General features: G+C 44.5%; 1 protein-coding gene across 1 annotated transcript in view; it reads left to right on the top strand.

Annotated features, from left to right (window-relative positions):
* Positions 1 to 19,101, top strand: part of ILDR1 (immunoglobulin like domain containing receptor 1) — a 30,199-nt gene extending 11,098 nt beyond the window's left edge. The window contains exons 2-8 of the mRNA XM_049628271.1: positions 249 to 419; positions 1,807 to 1,956; positions 5,563 to 5,682; positions 6,025 to 6,171; positions 12,503 to 12,634; positions 12,849 to 13,669; positions 17,840 to 19,101. Of these exons, the coding sequence (XP_049484228.1) occupies positions 249 to 419; positions 1,807 to 1,956; positions 5,563 to 5,682; positions 6,025 to 6,171; positions 12,503 to 12,634; positions 12,849 to 13,669; positions 17,840 to 17,881 (1,583 nt within the window). The 3' untranslated portion in view covers positions 17,882 to 19,101. The remainder of the gene's footprint in view (positions 1 to 248; positions 420 to 1,806; positions 1,957 to 5,562; positions 5,683 to 6,024; positions 6,172 to 12,502; positions 12,635 to 12,848; positions 13,670 to 17,839) is intronic.
* Positions 19,102 to 19,422: the final 321 nt, after the last annotated feature.

Here is a 19,422-nt window from a genome sequence, read left to right as displayed (position 1 = left end):
CAGCCTTCTTTTCATACAGTTTCTGTATTGTTGCTGGACGGATGAGACCCTTGCAAGTCATCCTTGCTCTGTCCTCCACCTCGCCCAGAGTGTCTGCAGTCTCCGCCTCTAACTCTGCCTGTGAGCTCCCATCTAGTCAGACAGTGTGTTCACTTATTTGCATGGCTTTTATCACTCCATGAACAGAAGTAGGTCACCTATCAGAGACATAGTATGCCTTCAGTGTTTTCTCCTGCTCTTGGCTGCAGGGTGCCTGTCCTTGCTGGTGACCGTCCAGCACACGGAGCGCTATGTCACCCTGTTTGCCTCTGTTGTCCTCAAATGTGACTACACCACCTCCGCCCAGCTCCAGGATGTGGTAGTGACGTGGCGCTTCAAGTCCTTCTGCAAGGACCCTATCTTTGACTACTACTCTGCATGTGAGTGCCCTCCCCCCCTCTGCCCAGGCCCCTCTGTGAAGCATTGCCATGAAGGTATAGGAATTATTTAGGGTCACAAATCCTTATGAGAAGCCACAAAGATCACTTAATGTGGCCCCCTCATTTGATAGATAAATGGCCCAGGCAGATGAACTAACTTATTCCTGGTCACATACTATTTTATTTTAAAATTTATGTCCTACCTTGTTCCTGAAAAGATTTAGGCAGCTCAGACATTAAGTTTTTTTTAAAAGGCAGCTCAAGTCCTGCCTCCCAGCCCATTTGGTTGCGTGCCAGCACACTGAGATGAGTCTGAAGTCTGCCGCCATCACCTTCACCACCTTAGAATGTAGACAAGAAGCCTCCTACACCCTCCAGGATGCTGAGGAGTGGCCATTTGTGAACCTCCGCACACCGCCACACTCCCTTTTATGGTCAGCCTTCCTGGTGGCCGATTGAACCCTCCGAGTGAGCGAGTGAGCGAGTGAGCGAGTGAGCGAGTGAGCGAGTGAGCAAGAGCTCACTGCCCCCAGGGAATACATTCTCGGGCTGCACAATTCCCCCTACCTATGCTTAGCCACGTCCTACCTCACAGTAGTGGCTGCCCCACTCATGTCAGTTCTGTGCTCCGAAAGCAAAGCTCTTTCTAGCTGTCTACTTCTGCCTCTCTCAAGGAACAAAGGAATGCAGATCCTCACTGGCAGCCCTGTGAGAGGTTCTACAATTAACCTTGTAGAAATTTTTGAGAGTAGAAGTAGACGCCATCTATAAGGAAGGAAGTGAGCTTCCTGAGATGAGGAAAAATGGGGGGAGGCCTGAGCTTTACCTCTGTCAGCCCTGACTTACAGTACATCTTACAGTATGAACCCCGATACCTAAATGTCTGAGTCACTGACAGAACCTGGCCTCGTTCCCAAAAGACACATCTCTAAATCAAGGCATGATTTTCAGGGGGTTACTCTTCAAATAAAGGGCCAGGGAAAAGAGACCAGGGTGGTAGGCATTTGCCACCAGAAAATGCATTGTAAGGGCAGGTAGATGAACCCTGTGGGGGCAGAATCTGGGGTTACCAAAAATGAGGTAAGGGTAGTTGGGCTGGGAAACGGGGGCATGCAGCCAGGATTTAGAAATGATGGCCTTTTAGAGGGGTCTGGGTCTTGCTGCTCAAAAGTTCATTAGTATCACCTGGGAGTTCATTAGAAATGCAGACTCTCAGATTCTCACTCCGGACCCGCAGACTCAGAAATTTCATGTTTAGTGAGATTCCCAGTAGATGCATGAGCTCAGGAAAAATTGAGAAGCTTCCCTGCTCCAGGGAACACTAAAGGTGCCTTTATTCATGGGAATTCCCCCTGCTGTGTGACTTAGCTGTGTCTCCTTTTCTCAGCTTACCAGGCAGCTTTATCCCTGGGCCAGGACCCCTCCAATGACTGCAATGACAGCCAGCGGGAGGTTCGCATCGTGGCTCAGAGGCGGGGGCAGAATGAGCCCGTGCTGGGGGTGGATTACCGGCAGCGCAAGATCACCATCCAGAACCGTGAGTGCAGGGGAGGCAGCAGGGAAATGGGGGTGGCGGACACCAGGCCTGACAGGCTGAGTCATTGTGGGGATTCCCCTCCCTTTTTTCTTTCCATTTGTTTGTTTGAGGAAATTGCCAGATACATAGAATGCTGTACCACCATCTGAAGTCACTCCCCTGGAAGTTGGTGTCTGGATGAGAAGATGTCCTACAGCTTTGGCTAAAGGTCTGGGAGTGGGTGGTTTCTTTTGCTTTTTCATGGCTAAGGTGTGGATCAGTCTTGTTTGCTCCCTCCCATAAATTGCCCTCAGGGCCTGTGTGAACCCCAGGGCCCTGAGTTTCCCTCTGACCACTCCTGTTGTATATATCTAAGGGGCTTTCAAGTAGGTGGCCACCTTGACACCATCATCACCCATTGGTAGAGGAAAGAGCGTTAGGGTTCATTGACCAAGAGCATTAGTTCATTGACCAGCAGCAGATTTTTTTCTCTGGTGTCTGTTACCTCATCTGAAAGATGGACATAATAGGCTCTGTCTCCCTACACTGAAGTAAGTATCAAACGTGATATCTGAAAGCTATGTCTAAAGCATGTTTATTCTTTATGCCTAGTACACGGAGTGGTGGTTAGAACCCTCAGTCTGCAGTCAGATTCTGGTGTGGGTCCCCATTCTGCACTTATAGGGTATGTGAACTTGGGTAAGTCCCTTCGATTTTTTTCTACAAAATGGGACTTGCCATAGTACTCCCCATCTTGTGGAGATTTGTCAGGATTAAGTGAGATGATATACATAAAGCACTTAGCAAATATTAAGTGTGCAGTGAACTTTAGTTACCATCACTGAGCACGCTTTTGGACGGAGGGTTAGCCCTACATTCCTGCCTTGTAATCCAGGATTGCCATGATGGGTTATTGGCACATAATTCAGAGCCTATTTCAGTGAGTTTCATGTGCAGTGTTAAATAAATATTTGCTGCTTAAAAGGGGAAAAATGGTAGAGAATACACTAAGCAGGCCACTCAGGGTACCTGTGGCAACAATGTGAGGAAATCAGTGAATATTTGATGACCATTTAAAGGTAGATCATTTAAAGGGAGCCAATTTAATATTTCCTTCCAGATTGGTGTCTAATACTTTAGCTGTAATATTTAAACCTGATCCTTTTACATGCAATCTCTGCTTTCCCCAAGCCAGCCCTTAAACTCTTAGCTTTAGTGAACATCTGTCCTATTCTGGTCTCTAGGTACATTCTCAAAGATTCAGGGTGGTTCTGTTTTTCCCAGAACCTGCAAAATGAGCCCTGATCTGACTCCAAAATGTAAAGTCTCTTTTGGCAAGTCTCATTTAGTTTTTGAAGGATAAAATTCCCCAGAGGTGACAAGGTGACAGACAGTCCTTGCTTTTCTCTTTCTTTCTTTCTTTCTTTCTTTCTTTCTTTCTTTCTTTCTTTCTTCCATTTATCTAATTTTGAACAATAGTATCCACTATTTTCACTCCCAGTCACTTTTGGATCAAACTTTGCTTCTTCCTTACTCCCATGGAAAACCATTATTTCCCCCTTGGTTTTTAATTCTACCTCCATGCTTGTTGTGACTTCCTAGAACCCTTGTTTTCTGACACTTCTTTGCCCTGTGCTTGCGTCATTTGAAATGACCCTGTCAAATCAGTTCTTGGATCATTTAAAATATAAACATATCCAGGGGTGCCTGGGTGACTCAGTTGGTTGAGTGTCCAACTTCAGCTCAGGTCACGATCTCACAGCTCATGAGTTTGAGCCCACATTACTCAGAGCCTGGAGCCTGCTTTGAAATCTAGGTCTCTGTCTCTCTCTGCCCCTCCCCGACTCGTGCTCTGTTTCGCTCTCTCAAAAATAAATAAACATAAAGAAATTTAAATATTAACATATCTGAATGTCCTCATTACTGTGACATCCCTGAAAAACATGTTTATGTTTCTAATAAAAACTGGGGCAGACCTATGATACACATTAACTTAGAGGGAGAACCTCCTCCAAAACACTTTCCCCATTCTTCCAAGTCTAGGGGAAGCTCTTTCTGGGAAAGGTAGTGTGTTTGGAAAATCATGGGGAGGAAAATATTGTAGAGATTGACGTAGAAAGAGAAGGAAACAAAAGTTGAAGTTAGCTCCAGTGGTGCGTGACCTTGCATTTCTGTTTCATTTCCTCAATAAATATTTTTTGACAAACAGATAATGGAGAATTGTAAATATGACTGCCAGCTAAGCAGGAGCAAGTCCATAATGCGAAGGGTTTTTTTGTTTTGTTTTTGGTTTTTTGGGTTTTTTTTAAAAGAATTTGAAGATGTCCCCTGGCACTTACTGTGGGTGAAATAGCAGGAATGTGGAAGCTGCCTGGATCTTCTGACTGGACTTTAAGCCCTGTTAGGACAGAGGAGTCTGGTTCCTCTGCAGATCTTCCCAGTGTCTGACTCAGTGCTGGACCCACAAAAGGTCTTTAGTGAAGATTTGTTGCATTTACTAAACTTGAACATACCATTCATCTATCTTAAGTAGCACAGCGCTTGGTGCTCATGAGAACTGAAAATCCTTTCTTGAGCATTGAATAACATTTACCCTTAAAATAGTGGCATTTCATCCTTACTCATTCAATTCATCTCATAACCCATCCCTTCAAGATCCAGAGGGATCCATTCATAGCCAGTGAGGGATCCGGGCTGTGGAGTTTTCTACCCACTTTGGAGAGGACATCAGAACTTAGTGGTTAACAGCACCAGCTTTGCAACAGAGAGACATGGATTTGAACCTACTTATGCTAAGCATTATTTCTCTGTTCTTAGGCTAGTTTCTTAGCCTCCTGGAGTCTTGGTTTCTTCATGTGATCATCTGAAATGCAGCCAATAATCATGGTTAGTGTATCAGGATTGTGTAGAGTTTGATTGTGAATAAGCAAAATCTCCAAATATTAGTGACTTAATAAAGAAGTTTTTTTCTTCTCATGTATAAATTTTGAGGTAGATAGTCCAAAACTAGTGTGATGCCTCTGTTCCATTAAGTCCTGAGGGATGGTCCCCAGCTCTAGCTCACCAAGAAAGTCTTTTTCTCCCCCATGGTCCAAGATGGCATTCATCACATGTGCTTGACTGATAACAGTATAAAAGAAAAGATGAAGAAAAGGACAAAGATGTTCCCCAACTGTTTTAAGAAAGTTCCTGGGAGCCATCTTGTAACACTTCTGCTTACATTCTATCCACCAGAACTGAGTCACATGTTCATGTCCACCTGTAAGAGATGACAGGAAGTAGTGACTTTATTCTAGATGGCCATGTACATGACCAAAAATTATAAGACAGAGAAAAAGGGAGAAGAGACCCTGGGTGACAGTGTAATGTCATCTCACCCACTGTGAGCTGTGGTGGGAATTAAATGAGGTGATGTCCAAAATCCTTTCAAAGCACCTGGTAGGGTTCAATGAATGGTGAGTTCTACCATTATTAGACTGTTTGGAGAAATAGGATGGTCTCAGAAAAAAGACAGAACTATGAGGGGGGCCCTAAGGATGTGGAAGGACAGTGCTGAGTCCTAAGCCATAGGTCACATACTAGGGCCCTCTCCTTTAACACCTGGTACTTTTTCCCTCCTCCCTGCAGGAGCAGACCTTGTGATTAATGAAGTGATGTGGTGGGACCATGGAGTGTATTATTGCACCATTGAGGCTCCAGGGGACACATCAGGAGACCCAGATAAGGAGGTGAAGCTCATTGTTCTGCGTAAGTGCTGTTGGAGCTTTCTATTTAGCCACCTCATTGCTGTGACACTTTTACATACAGCACAGAAACAAGCAAGCCCAGGTTATTGTTGGATTGCCAACCTCTGAAGGTCCCTTACCAAAACTAAACTTTATTTTTTTTCTTTTCCTTTTCCTTTTCCTTTTCCTTTCCTTTCCTTGTCTTTTTTTTTTTTTTTTTTTTTTTTTTTTTTTTTTTTTTGCTGGTATATTGGTCAAGCTTAACCTATAGGTCAAGAGCTATATTTATTAGACCTCTAGAATGTTAGACCTGGAAGCATTCACCTGCATATTTGGTTAGCTTCCTCTTGGTGTCTCCCTGCAGACTGGCTGACAGTGATCTTCATCATTCTGGGAGCCCTCCTCCTGCTCCTGCTGATTGGAGTGTGCTGGTGCCAGTGCTGTCCTCAGTATTGCTGCTGCTACATCCGCTGCCCCTGCTGTCCTGCCCGTTGCTGCTGCCCCGAGGAAGGTGAGAGAGGACAGATAGGCAGTGGGATGGGGTGATGCTGGAGCCTGGTATCCCAAATACATGAGCTTCACACACACAGATCAAAACCTTGGGTCCTTCCAGGTTCTCCTCCATGCCCTTCTCCCCTCACAGGCTCAGAGGTCTTTGACCCCAGCACAGAATATAATGCTAGAGAAAGCTTTAGACCCAAGTGGGAAGATTTCTGTCTCTCCACATCCGAGCCTGCCTGAGGCCTCCTTCCAATGGTTCTGCCTATTGATGGCATTTCCTCAGTGGCCCTGAAATGCCTGTGCTTCAGTATTTGCTCCTAGCTCTCACCTTGCTTGGACAGGGAGTGGCTAGAGCAAGTGGTTTGAATGTAGCAGTGAGAGAGAAGGCCACCCCTTAGAGAGGACTTGAAAAGAACAGATAGAGGAGAAAGGAGTTAAAGCAGTGATTCTTAAACTTAAGAATCACCTAGAGGGCTTGTTAAAACTTAGTTTCTGGCTCTACGTCCAGAGTTTCTGGTTTAATTGGTTTGGGGTAGCCCGACAATTTGTATTCCTCAAAAGTTCCCAAGTGATGTGATGCTGCTGAGCTGTGGGCCACACTTTGAATATCTCCTTTTAGATAAAGGAAAGAGGTTTAGATGAAGGAGAGAGGGAACGGAAGATCTTGCTCTTAATGTGATCTTTGTTTGGGCTAAAATTTGACTTTTTTTTTTAATTTTTTTCAAATGTTTATTTATTTTTGAGAGAGAGAGAGAGCGACAGAGCATGAGCAGGGGAAGGGCAGAGAAAGAGGGAGACAGAATCTGAAGCAGGCTTCAGACACTGAGCTGTCAGCACAGAGTCTGAGGCCGGGCTCGAACTCATGAACTGTGAGATCCTGTCCTAAGCTGAAGTCAGGCACTTAACTGACTGAGCCACCCAGGTGCCCCTAAAATTTGACATTTTAAACCAAAATTATGATATACCCTAAAAAATTTGGCTGTGGAATGCCAAATTTTTTAATAGAAAATTATTCTATAATGACTTCTTAATAAATAGATGGAGTGGAATCACCTGCTTTAAATGGTAGGAATTTTGTGTTCTTAAAATAACATCTTTTCTCCTGATGATACAAGTAAGGTATGACATTGTAGAAAATTTGAGAAATTTGGGAAAGTGTAAACACTAAGCACTCAGAGATAATCACTTTTATCAGTTTGGTTCATTTGAAAGGAAATTTTTTAAAAGGAAATATAAGGAATTACCTCTTAAGATAGAAAAAAAAACCTTAATCTACAATGTCAAGAAGGCTAATGGCCTGAGTCTGGTTTCAGGTCTGTGTTCCGAGGTTTTTGTCTTATAGGAAAAGAGAACTAACTTTTTTTGGATGTCTGCTATGTGTAAGCCCCTTCCATATATTTCCCTCTGTGAATCCTCACAACCCTAGAAGACTGTGTTATCACTGCTTAACAGATGAGGAGACTGAAGGTCAGAGAAGTCACACAGCTAGTAAGTAACAGTGGCAGTGTGGTGTTGAATCCATGTTCACCTGACGTATGAATGCCCGAATGTCACACAGTTGAGGCTGCCACAGCCTCTGTGTGTAGATCACAGTGGGCTTGGCAGAGAAACCAATGACCTCCTGAAAGAGAGGGAAAATAGCAGAGGACTCAATACTGGGCTGTGGAACTCCCTACCTTTCAAGAGCCTCTGGGACAGATCCCAAGGAAAAATCACTATCACTGAAGTAGTAATATGTATGAAGAGATGAGAAAACTGCTCCCAAGATGCCTTCTTAGAATCCCTAAGTCAGTGGGGCACTAAAAACAGGCAGAACCGGGGACAAAGCCCGCACAAATGATAAATGTATCCACTGTCAGTAAGCTGATAAACACGTTCTGGGGGAGAATGATTTCTCTTAAGTGGTTAGAGTTCATTTAGAAGAACTGGTAAAATAAAGAAATGCAGGCCACAAATAAAGGTCCCTGAACTTGAGCAAATGAGGTCACTTTCAGAGTGAGTCACTAAGGCACACTGTCCTGAGAATTTTGATGACAAGAGGAGATTACATAGAGAGGATTGAAGTTGTTAAGGAGGGCTCTTGCATGGGGAAGGGTTTGTGTGTGTGACTGTTGGTTAGAATATGAAAACCCCAAGTGTATTTGTAGGCAAAGAACCAAGGCCAGTAGGAAATGAGTAAAGTGAAGCCTTATTTTTTTAACGTATTTTTTTTTTGAAAGAACACAAGTGGGGGAGGGGCAGTGAGAGAGGGAGACACAGAATCCAAAGCAGGCTCCAGGCTCTGAGCTGTCAGCACAGAGCCTAACGCAGGGCTTGAACCCACTAACCATGAGATTGTGACCTGAGCCTAAATCGGACGCTTAACCCACTGAGCTACCCAGGTGCCCACCCCTAAAATGAAGCCTTATGAGGCAAGGCGATCACTGAGCAGGAGGAACAGTTGGGATTGACATCAGGTATACAGCAAAAGAACTACCTGTAGAAAGGAAGGGAAGGGCAGCCTGACCTCTGGAGAAAGGGGGGAAGTCATTAAAATGTGGGGGATGATCCAAAGTGTAAGGGAAGAAGCTGAGGGATCTCATACCAGCCTGTCTCAATTTTAGCAAATCAGAATTCTAGAGGCAGAACAGAGCTTGAGAATGACATCAGTGCTTCTTGACCTTCTCTGACGACAGCTCACCTCCCTAACTTGCTCCCACTTTACAGTGAGTTAATGGAGGACCAGCGAGGAGAAAAAATGAAATGACACCAGATATTAGTAACTCTTGATATTTCACTTAGTACTGATAAATGACCCACAGTAGAACTTAAAAGATGAAAGTGATTGAAACTGATTCCTACATCGGTTACTGGCCATCCTCCCCACAGGGCCTCTAGGCATCCCGTGTAGTAGGGCCACAGGCCACACTGGGAATCTCTGATCTACCCACCCACCTCCCCATTCTGCTTACAGCTGAAGGAAGTAAGGCCTAAAGAGACTTTTGCACAATTTCACACAGCTCGTTAGTGGCAGATCCTGGACTAGACATAGTTCTCTTGATTCCATGCCCAGGGCTGGTTCCTCTTCCTCAACCAAGATGATGTCATCAGCTGAAAGTTCATGGGGAGGGGAAGACATGAGAAGTGGGGACCATTTAAACTGCTGCTCTAGAGGAGGGAAGTGGGGTCTATAGATCAGTCAAGGGAAGCCAGTCGAGCAGGGCTACTTGAAGGCGGTTGTCTGACTGCAGTCAGCTCTGGCAGCATGGGGCCAGAAGCTAAAGCTGAAATGATAAGAGTTCAAGTGCATGGGATTCTAGGGAGCTCCTCAGGATGTCACTGAAATGATTAGCCAGCCAAGTTAGGGGGACTGGTGTATGGGAAAAAGTGAAAGGACTGTGTGACCATGGTTCAAAAGAGGGTAAAGAAGGAGTTCTTTAAGAGTGGGGAATGGCTGATAAGCAGTTACAGGCAAGTGCAGTTGGAAGGCTTCAAGGCACCACAGATGATCTTGACTGCAGGGAAGGAGAGGCAGGTGCTGTGTCATTTCTGTCACGGAAGAGATGTCTTAAAGAACGTGCCCTGGGTTTTCCTCAGAAGTGAAGATAAATATGCCTTTGGTAGTTTAGGCTCCAAATGTATACTTTTGTTTCCTATGGGATCTAAAGCAAAAAAAGTGACTTATAACAATGAGAGCCACTGTCTCTTGACTGTCTGTCATCTGTTAGGCATTTCAAATGTATTGCTTCATTTAACCTCAACAACTTTACGAAATAGGTATTTCCATCCTTAGCTTACAGATGAGGAGCCTGGGCCCGCACACTCTGGAAGGTCACTCAAAATCAGACTCCTGGTATACGCTGGGATTCAGGTGGAAGTCCATTGACCCTGAAAGCTTTTATTTAAGGAAACTAAACCCTGAGGACCATAGTTCTCAGGAGATTCTTGAGAATCCTCAGTAGACAACTCTAGTTGAGCTTCCTGCACTTGAATTAGGGAGCTTGTTGAAAACACAGCTGCTGCTTGCTCTGCGTGAGACTGAAGGATATCTGGGAACAGGACCCAGTAATCTGTATTTTTAAGTAGCTCATTAAAGTGATCAAGGCAGACTTTACTCCACTGAGGTTCAGAGATAACTTATTAGGAGTTTTTTGAGGCTTAGCTACTTTCTCCATGTCTCTTATTTTATTGCCTATCTGATTCCCCACTAGGTGAACAGAAAACCCTGACATCCCTAGGGGACAAGAGGGCATAGGAGAAGCTCAGAGGTTGTGTTTTCCACTCCCATCTCAACAGTTCCATTGCATCAGGGAAGGGAGGGGCCCTGGGGAAAAGGATGTGGCAGCTAAGAAGGGAGCAGGTGGGTTAATCTCTCAGAGAGGATCTCAGAGATCCTCATCCTCAGATGGAGGATCTGGAAGGGTCTCTAGAGAGTTATCTGTGCAGAGGGTCCCATTAGTTAAGTCATTTGGGGAGCAAGGAGTAAGCCCAACTTTCTCTACTGTTGAATTAAGAGAGTAGGAGAAGGAAGTGGCCAGGATTCAGTTAGAGGGGTGGGGGGTGGATAGAGTTGTTCCCAATTGAGCCAGATGTCCCCAGGCCTTAGAGGCAGAGGCAGGTCTGGAGTGGGTTTTGAAAGGTATAGAGCTGAGTTAGTAATAAAGGGAGGAGGTACAATTGTGGAAGGTTTTTGTTTTTTGTTTTGTTTTTCATCACAGAAATAAAGGAGTCTGGGCACTCACTGATTTGACAGAAAGGACACAGGCCTGGGCATCAGAATGGCACCTCTGGCCATTACCAGCTATGGGACCTTGAACTGGGAAGTCAACCTCCCTGCACCCAGCTTCTTCATCTAATTCCCACATTAACAGATTGCTCTGAGGATTAGTTAGCCTATATAAAGTGACTGGCACATACGTATTAAGCAGGGCATTATGTGTGCTGATGGTAGCACATATAGGAAGCTAGGGGAGGCATCTGTTAGCAAGAGGGAGAGGAAAGTGCTGAAGCATTTGGAGGGTCTAGAGTGCTGTCCAGTGGCATGAAGGTGTGGCAGCTGGGTGAGCTTCTCTAAGTTTGCATCTGATTTCCTCCAGGCTGGGCTATGACGCACTACCAGGGCTGGAGCTCCGGACATTTCTGGAGGCTCTGCTGCAACCACTTCCTGTTGTGCTGGAAGTTTGTTTCACACTGGAGTCATTGGGCCCAGATGGCCACTTAGCTGTTGGCCTCAGCAAATCCCCGGCCCTTTGCAGTAGGGTCCAGAGTGCCTGTCTGCCCCTCTTACTGTGCCAGGAGGAAGCCTGAGGCAGAGCCCTGCTGCTTTAGAGGTGGCCACAGGCTTGAGGAACCCAGGAGGAGGTGAGAGTGCCAGCTGGGGGGCCTGAGGCAGGCACTTCCTGCCTGAACACACAAGTCCTTTTCCTACATGCATGGACGGACTGAGACCTTGGGACAGAATCACCTTAAAATAGAAATTCATGAACAAACCAACTAAATGATTTTGTTTTTAATTTACACTCATGGGGGCAGAGAGGAAAGGATTGTGTGCTTCAGACTAGCTGCACTAGGGTATCAGAGTGACATTTCTATTGATCCCTCTTGCTTTTTTTATATGATTTTCTTTGCCCTGAAAGGAAATGGTATTTCCCTTCTCCCTTCTCTGCCTTCACTGCACCACTTAGAGATTCCCCCTACTTAGGATAAGGAGAAGAGTAGAAAGGATCCACTGGGATCTACTTCAGCTTTTTGCATCTCTTGCCTCCCTTCCACTAGTTTCTCCTCTCCACCCCCAGGGTTGCAGGGCTGTTGTACCAGCTAGAAAATTCTTCAGTGTCCCTCCCTTTACCAGTAATTCTGCCCATTGACCTCAGCATCTACATCCTTTTTTTTTTTTTTTTTTTTTTTTTAGCTTTTTCCACTCTGAGTGGGCAGCCCTGAGCTTCCCTGGCAGTCCCTGACTCATAGCTGCCTTAAAGTCCTTTGCGTCTGCACCTTCTAGATTTGGCCTGTGGCTGAAGGCCTTGTTGGCCTGGGACCCAAGATTTCATTGCCTACTAATACCCACGTATCTACCTAAATTTTAGGTGAAACTGGGAATGGCAGGACGATACAATATTTTCAAGACTAGGAAGTCAGGGTTATAGGTATGCTTTCCTTGGGAATAGGGGTTGCATCCTGTACCCCAGGAGTCCCAGCTCCTTGCAAGATGACCAATTAGGTACTATTCCCTTAACTTTCACTCCTATGTAAGATAGGTCAGAAACTGGCCTCTTAGCAAAGCCTCCTAGCAAGAAAAGTGAGGTGGGAGGTGTGGGGCTTGTCCTGGCTGAGGGTCCGCATTTCTCCTTTTTCCCCTCTAGCCCTGGCTCGCCACCGGTACATGAAGCAGGCTCAGGCCCTAGGCCCTCAGATGATGGAAAAACCCCTATACTGGGGGGCGGACAGGAGCTCCCAGGTTTCATCTTATCCAATGAACCCGCTGCTGCAGCGAGGTAAACCTTGCCAGAGATTTGGGGTGGGAGAGGGCAGAGGGTAAGGGTAGGAATATGGGCTGCATTGGGGCCTTCATGACAATATAGTGGATACCTATGATCAAGGGGACGGGATGGATGCAAGCTGAAAAATGTGGCATTTTGGTGCCATGGTTCTGAGAAGCCATGTTTTGGGCCAGCAATTCTGTATGTTCTTATCCTTGTTTCCATTCAGATTTGTCCCTGCGATCCAGCCTCCCACAGATGCCAATGAGCCAGACCACTGCTCACCCTCCCATCACCAATGGTGTCCTAGAGTATTTGGAGAAAGAGCTGCGGAACCTCAACCCAGCCCAGCCTCTGCCCCCTGACCTCAAAGCCATATCTGGCCAAGCCTGCAGCATGCTGTCCTCCCTGGGCTCTGAGGTTGTGGAACGCAGAATCATCCACCTGCCTCCACTGATCAGAGACCTGCCGTCCTCCCAGAGGACCAGCAACTCCTCCCACCAACAGTGGCTCACTCCAATTCCCCCTGGACCCTGGGATCTGAGGGAGGAGAGAAGGCAGCCCCACTACTCTGCTTTTCACCAGGAGCTCCAGGACAGGGAGCCTAAGCGCCGGGCATTGGAAGGACGGGAGCTGAACCAACTTCGGAGGGGAAGGCGCCACTGCTCTGGGCTGCGTGGGTTACCCACGCCCTGGTCAGACAGGGACAGCCCCAGTGACGGCCCCTCATCCAGTGAGGCCCGCTGGTGGCCCAACCACGTATCTGCTCGGAGCCACTACTCAGGCCGACCTCACAGGCCTGGCCCCTGGGAGAATGCCCAGAGGCCCCAGAGGCGCAGGCCCCGCAGCTACTCCCCGCCCTTGCCTTCCGGCCTCAGTTCCTGGAGCTCTGAGGAGGATGAGAAGGAGAGGCAGTCCCGGAGCTGGGGAACCCACTGCCGCAGCTCACACCCCTCACACTGGCCTGAGGAGAAGCCACCCAGCTACCGCTCGCTGGATGTCATGCCAGGCAAGAATGGCAGGAAAAAAGGGAGTGTGGAGAGGCGCTCGGTGAGCCTGGGGCATCCTGCTGAGGGTCGGGCATGGTCAGAGCGGGGCTTGGCCACAGCTGGCAGAGGCCACCCCATGTGCCACCAGTGAGAGTACCTCCTCCTTGTTTTGCACAGCTTGCCTCATGGGCTTGGTGAGACCTCGCTCGAAGGGGCCGGGTGAGTGCAGAGGGCCAGGAAGGGCTCGATGCTTGATGCTTAAAACAGGGCCTTCTCATCCTCAGACCAGCCCTCATCACAGTCTGGTGAGGCAGGGCTTCCCCATTTCACAGATTCAGAAATGAGGCTCAGAATAATTAAGTGCCTTGTGAGTAGTGGAGCTAAGACTTAAACACGGGCTTTATGGCTAAGGCTTTACTTCCTGTCATACCTGCCTGTCTTTACTTAGCAACCGTATTTCCATACCCCAAATTAGAACATGCAACCTTACAGAGGACATTTGTGCCACTTCTGAGTGCTGCAAGTCAGGGTGCAAGGCCTTGTTGTATTCGAGGATGAGGTCCTCTGAGACCCCCTGGAAAGAATCCTTAAACTGATGAAAAAAACCCCAAACCAAAACAATAAATACCTCATATCCCAAATATGGGTAAAACTTTAGGGTTCTGTGAACAGGCAAGGTGCTAGTCAAAGCTTACCAGCCTAAAAGGGGCACAAAGAGGGATTATAGGCCTTAATTTGTTTTGTTTTTTTTAATTAAAAAAAATTTGTTTTAATTTATTTTTGCGAGAGAGAGAGACAGAGCACAAGTGAGGGAAGGGCAGAGAGAGAGGGGAACACAGAATCCAAAGCAGGCTCCAGGCTCTGAGCTGTCAGCACAGAGCCCAGTGTGGGGCTCCAACTCACAGACTGCAAGATCATGACCTGAGCTGAAGTCAGACACTTAACTGACTGAGCCACCCAGGTGCCCTGGCCTTAATTTGTTTTTTAAGATGTGACTTAAAAAATCATTTTATAATTAATATATCCAAATGATGATATTCCCTTAATGTTGTCACTTTGCAAAGTTATGCTGCCGTTGCTCAAAAATATTCACGAACTGCCTTTGGAACCAATTTACATGAAAATATATTTCTGTATTTGACCAAAATCCTCTTCTATTTGCTTCTGTTGAGATAGAGATATCTCTGAGGGAAGTTCCCAGAGTAGAAGATATCATAGGAAGAAGAATTTTAGTCTCTAATATACCTTCAAGGATATATTTGTCATTTGGAAATGCAAATACTGCTGTGATTTAAAAAACAATCACATGTATGTAGTGTGCAAAGAAACAGGGACGTTGTGGAAGCTATGGTGCTAGTCTTTCAGGAAAAGAGCCTTGGTGAGAGAGTAATTCATGAGCAAGGTCTGAAGGCACTTCTGAAATAATGGCAATTATATCATATTCTCACAGATGTCCCATGAGAGAGGCAAAGACCAGTAACAATGAAACTTACTAGTATCCTTACTAAGTGGTACCTAGCTATGGGCATTTATGCACTATCTAATTTAATCCTTACAGCACCCTGTGAGGTTTTTACTATTATTTTCATTTTACAGTGGATACAGCTCTTTCTTCCATGTTACCAGTAAGAAAATTATATCCTGAAAGAAAACCCGGAACCAGTTAGAGCTGGGACAACAGCTGTTACTTTAGTCATTAGTGACTAAACTGTCTCTTTTTTAAAGAAAAAAAAAAAAAAAAGTGTAATGTAAAAGCCAATGTTTGGCCTCAAATCCAAGCCCTGTTTTCTTCTAATTTTTTCTTTTTTTCACTTTCTTCTCTTTAAGTTCAATTATGTGGTTTCTTGTAAGTGAGAGAAGGGAAAAAGGAACATTAATTAAGTTCCAGACACTGGGGTAAGCCCTTTCTAAACCTTATTTCACTTAATCTTTATAACATTAGGTGAGGCTCAGTGAGATTAAGTATCATGCCCTCAGTCACAAAGCCAGTAGGGAGTGAAACCAGAATTTGAACACAGACAGCTCTCTGACTCTCAAGCCTGTACCCTTTCAGTAACTCATAATGCCTCATTTGAAAGAAAGAAGAATCGTCTGGGGCAATGATGCTCTCCTTCTATATTTCTTCCTCGTAACTTTATTTCTTCCCTATTTTCTGAAAGTATCACAGCTTCCTTTATCATTAAGATGTACACACCACTAATTCTAACACAGGCAAACCAAATTTTCTATTGCAAAGTTGCTCACGAGACCCAAAGATCTCACTAACGATCATTTTGAAAGCCTTCATTGTTTTGGATCTCTGAGTTTATCTCACAAAGAGTTATCAGTTTACTTTATCACATTCAACTGTCTACTCATATTCTGAGTGACTAGAGGCCCAGGGCCAAAGCTGGCTTTAGAAAATTGATTGGTTTGAAAGGGCACAGTGTTTTGTTCATAGTTGGAATTTTTAATGCCTTTAGTGAAGCAAAAGTATCCAGGGCCAAAATCTCTTTGCATCTTTCCTCAGTGGGGCTGGTTGCTTCCCACACACTTTCCTAGCCTCTGAAGTCTTCAGAGTTTGCAGCTAACCTCAGAACTTATAATACAATTAGACCACTAGATGGCAATCTTTGATTATGTATAACTGGAAGTTTCTGTTTGCTCCGTGACTTGATTTTTCACCATTTTCTTAAATCAAGCTTTTGGCAGTTAGTTTTACCATAACTTTTTACAAAATACTTTTTAAAAATAGTTCATTAAATATTCAGAGCAATATGCATTAATCGAAAAATCTTTTGCTCACATGGAACCTTCTCTCTAAAGAATCATTAATGTTTAACAAATATATACCAAGGAACAAGGGCTTCCATCCAAAATATTACCCTGTTCTTTACACAGTGCCCATGAGAAAGTGGAAGTTATGTTGAGGAGTCTCCCGTTTGACTGCCAAACCAGTTGATATCTGACCTCAGGTCTGGTGTTTTTTCCACTCCATCAAACCTCAGAAATCTAAGAAATTATAATGTCAAGCTTTAAACTCCTGTGGTTTCACACTGCATTGCCCCATGTGTTCCTGACCTCCTTCAAATTGATTATCTTTCTTTGCAATCTTGCCTTATCATAAAGGGCTTCCCAAGGCATTTCTGGTTTGTTGCAAGCTTGGCCTATACACACCTCTTATAATATGAAAGAAAACTGCATTCCTTCCTCTCCTAGTTAAACTCAAACTTTCTGTAGAGAAGCCAAGATTTTTTTTCATTTTTCTTGACTCAATTTAATAAAACCTTTTTTTGATCAGTATACTTAATCTTCTACTTTTAATACAATGCCTATTCCTTGATCATGTGTAGGTTTTTCTTCAGCAAGCCCTGCACAAGGAACTTTCCTTTTGTCCCATTTCATTACTTTCCTTTGTATCAGAGAACATTTATCCCATAGCATTTTGATTAGAAGTCATGCCCCCTAAAAATCACTTTCCTAATAAAATGGAAACACAATTTTTCTATAGCAACATGAATGTATGTACATATACAATGCATTTTGAACAGTATGTTTTGGGACAGATACCTTATTTTGCCATTTCAAGTAAGATAAGAACGGTCACATTCATGGACTACAGCTGTAGATATTCAAAACATAGATAGAATACAATATATAGTTAGAGAAATATGAGAAATGTAGACATAGTCCTTGCCCTGATAGAACAAGTTGAAAAAGCCGAAAGATCAAGTGGACTAACTACTGAAGAAAAGCCACTGAGTTTGGTCAGGAAGAGATAATTAATGATCTCTGAAAAATGACTTGAGAGAAATACTAAGGTATGAAGCTAAACTTTTTAGAAGGGCTGAGAAGGAATGGTTCAGGAGAATATGAGTAGGAAAAGAACTTGGCCATGTCTTCATAAACAAATGGTAGGGTGATGGGCTGATGAATGGACAGGGTACTTTTTTTCAGTCTAAGGGACACTTAAAGATGTTAAAATCAGCAGGTGACAAAGTGAATGAGACTAAAACTTTCAAAAATTAAAGATGTTTGAGGGAGCCTCCAGGGAGGTATGAAAGAAGAGAAACTTCAGCCTGGGGAAGACACTGGCTTTATGAAGAGTCAAGAAATAATTTTTAGATTCATACATGCTGTCCCAGCATCCACCACTCATCTATGATTTGAACACAATCAAGTGCACCTTGTGTGTTCTATGCATAGACAATAGATCCCAGCTGACTGGATTTTTTTGTGTTCTATTCCACAGGAGAGAGACAGCTCCCATAGTGGAAGGAGTGTGGTCATTTAGTCACCCGGCACAGCACTACTTCTTTGGCTACTTCTCAGCTCCGCAAGTCATCAGCATCACCTAGATGTCCAGCTGATTGGGACGGACTCTACCAACCCGTTTCTAACAGTTCTGGCTTAGATTCTGAGAATGAAACAGAAGAATATTAAAAACAAGAGTTTGAGGGGTGCCTGAGTGGCTCAGTCAGTTGAGCATCTGACTTCGGCTCAGGTCATGATCTCACGGCTTCTGTGTTCTAGCCCCGTGTTGGGCTCTGTGCTGATAGCTCAGAGCCTGGAGCCTGCTTCAGATTCTGTGTCTGCCTCTCTCTCTGTACCCCTCCCCTTCTCATGCTCTGTCTCTTTCTGTCTCTCAAAAATAAACATTTAAAAACCTGTTTAAAAAACAAGAGTTTGAGGAATTCATGACTATAGCGTTAGCTTTGGATCACACTCTGCACATTTAGAGTACCTGACATGTAATGGACCCTAACTGGGATGTGATCCCTCAGAAACTTAGTAGCTGGAGTCTTCAGCTAGGTTACACGCTCAGAACCGTGGCCATTTTCACAGAACTCAGGAATCTTTAAGAAGAAATCAAACATGTTTCAGGTGCAGGAAATTTATTGAATAGTATGTGGGAAATTTCCATGGGAACTTGTCTCTATCTCTATAGCATACCTGCATATTAGGAGTACACTTTGCTGCACCTATGCCCATTCCTGAGTGCTCTTGAGGGTCAAGTCAGAGATAGCATGGGAAATACTCCAGCAACGTGTTCTCTCATGGGTTATTTATGCAAGTGTCAAAAATCACAAGAAGCAATTTTGCACCAAACTTGTTCCTGTCCCTTGTTTTTATTTTCATTTTGCTCTTTTTTTTTTTTTTTTTTTTGCTTATATCTAATTTATATATTCTTACATATTATGTATCCATTAAAATCACTTTGAATGCTTCTTGGGGACAGCACAGTATATAAATAAATTAGAAAGAAAATATACTGACCTAAGGATTCTGCCCCAAATAAATATCTACTTTGATGTGCTTGACTGAATTGAGTTTTCTTCCCAACTAAAGCTCAGAGTAGAGCCAAGCCAACTTGGATAGTTTTGGAGTCACCTTTGTCTTGGCACCACTCAGCCTTGCAGATTTGAGATTTCCCAAGCAGAAGCATCCAGGTAGGTTTTGCCACTCCAAGAACCCCAGGAGGAGTGGGCTATGCCCTCCCTATAATAAGCTGTACTACTCCCTCCCATTTTCTCCAGCCCCTTTGGTGGTTTCATGAACCCATTTGTGCTTGATGTAGACACCCTCCTTGAGCAGGGAAGGAGGTGGTCTGAAAGGAGGGGTGTGTCTGTGTTCCTCAACAGTATCTTTATGTGTACGACCTTAAGCTCAATTTAGATCCTGTTGCGTTGACACATCCATTTTTTTCCCCCAATCTCATTAATTACATCTAGAGAAAATAGGTTAAATGCCTGTGTTGGACAAAGGTTTCTTTGGGATTTTTGATGTCTGTAATGTAACTGGATCTAAAATAGCAAAACAGAAAAAGAAATTAAC

Source organism: Panthera uncia, chromosome C2 (assembly GCF_023721935.1).
Source record: "Panthera uncia isolate 11264 chromosome C2, Puncia_PCG_1.0, whole genome shotgun sequence".
NCBI lineage: Eukaryota > Metazoa > Chordata > Mammalia > Carnivora > Felidae > Panthera > Panthera uncia.
This window is presented reverse-complemented; position numbering and strand designations above follow the sequence as displayed.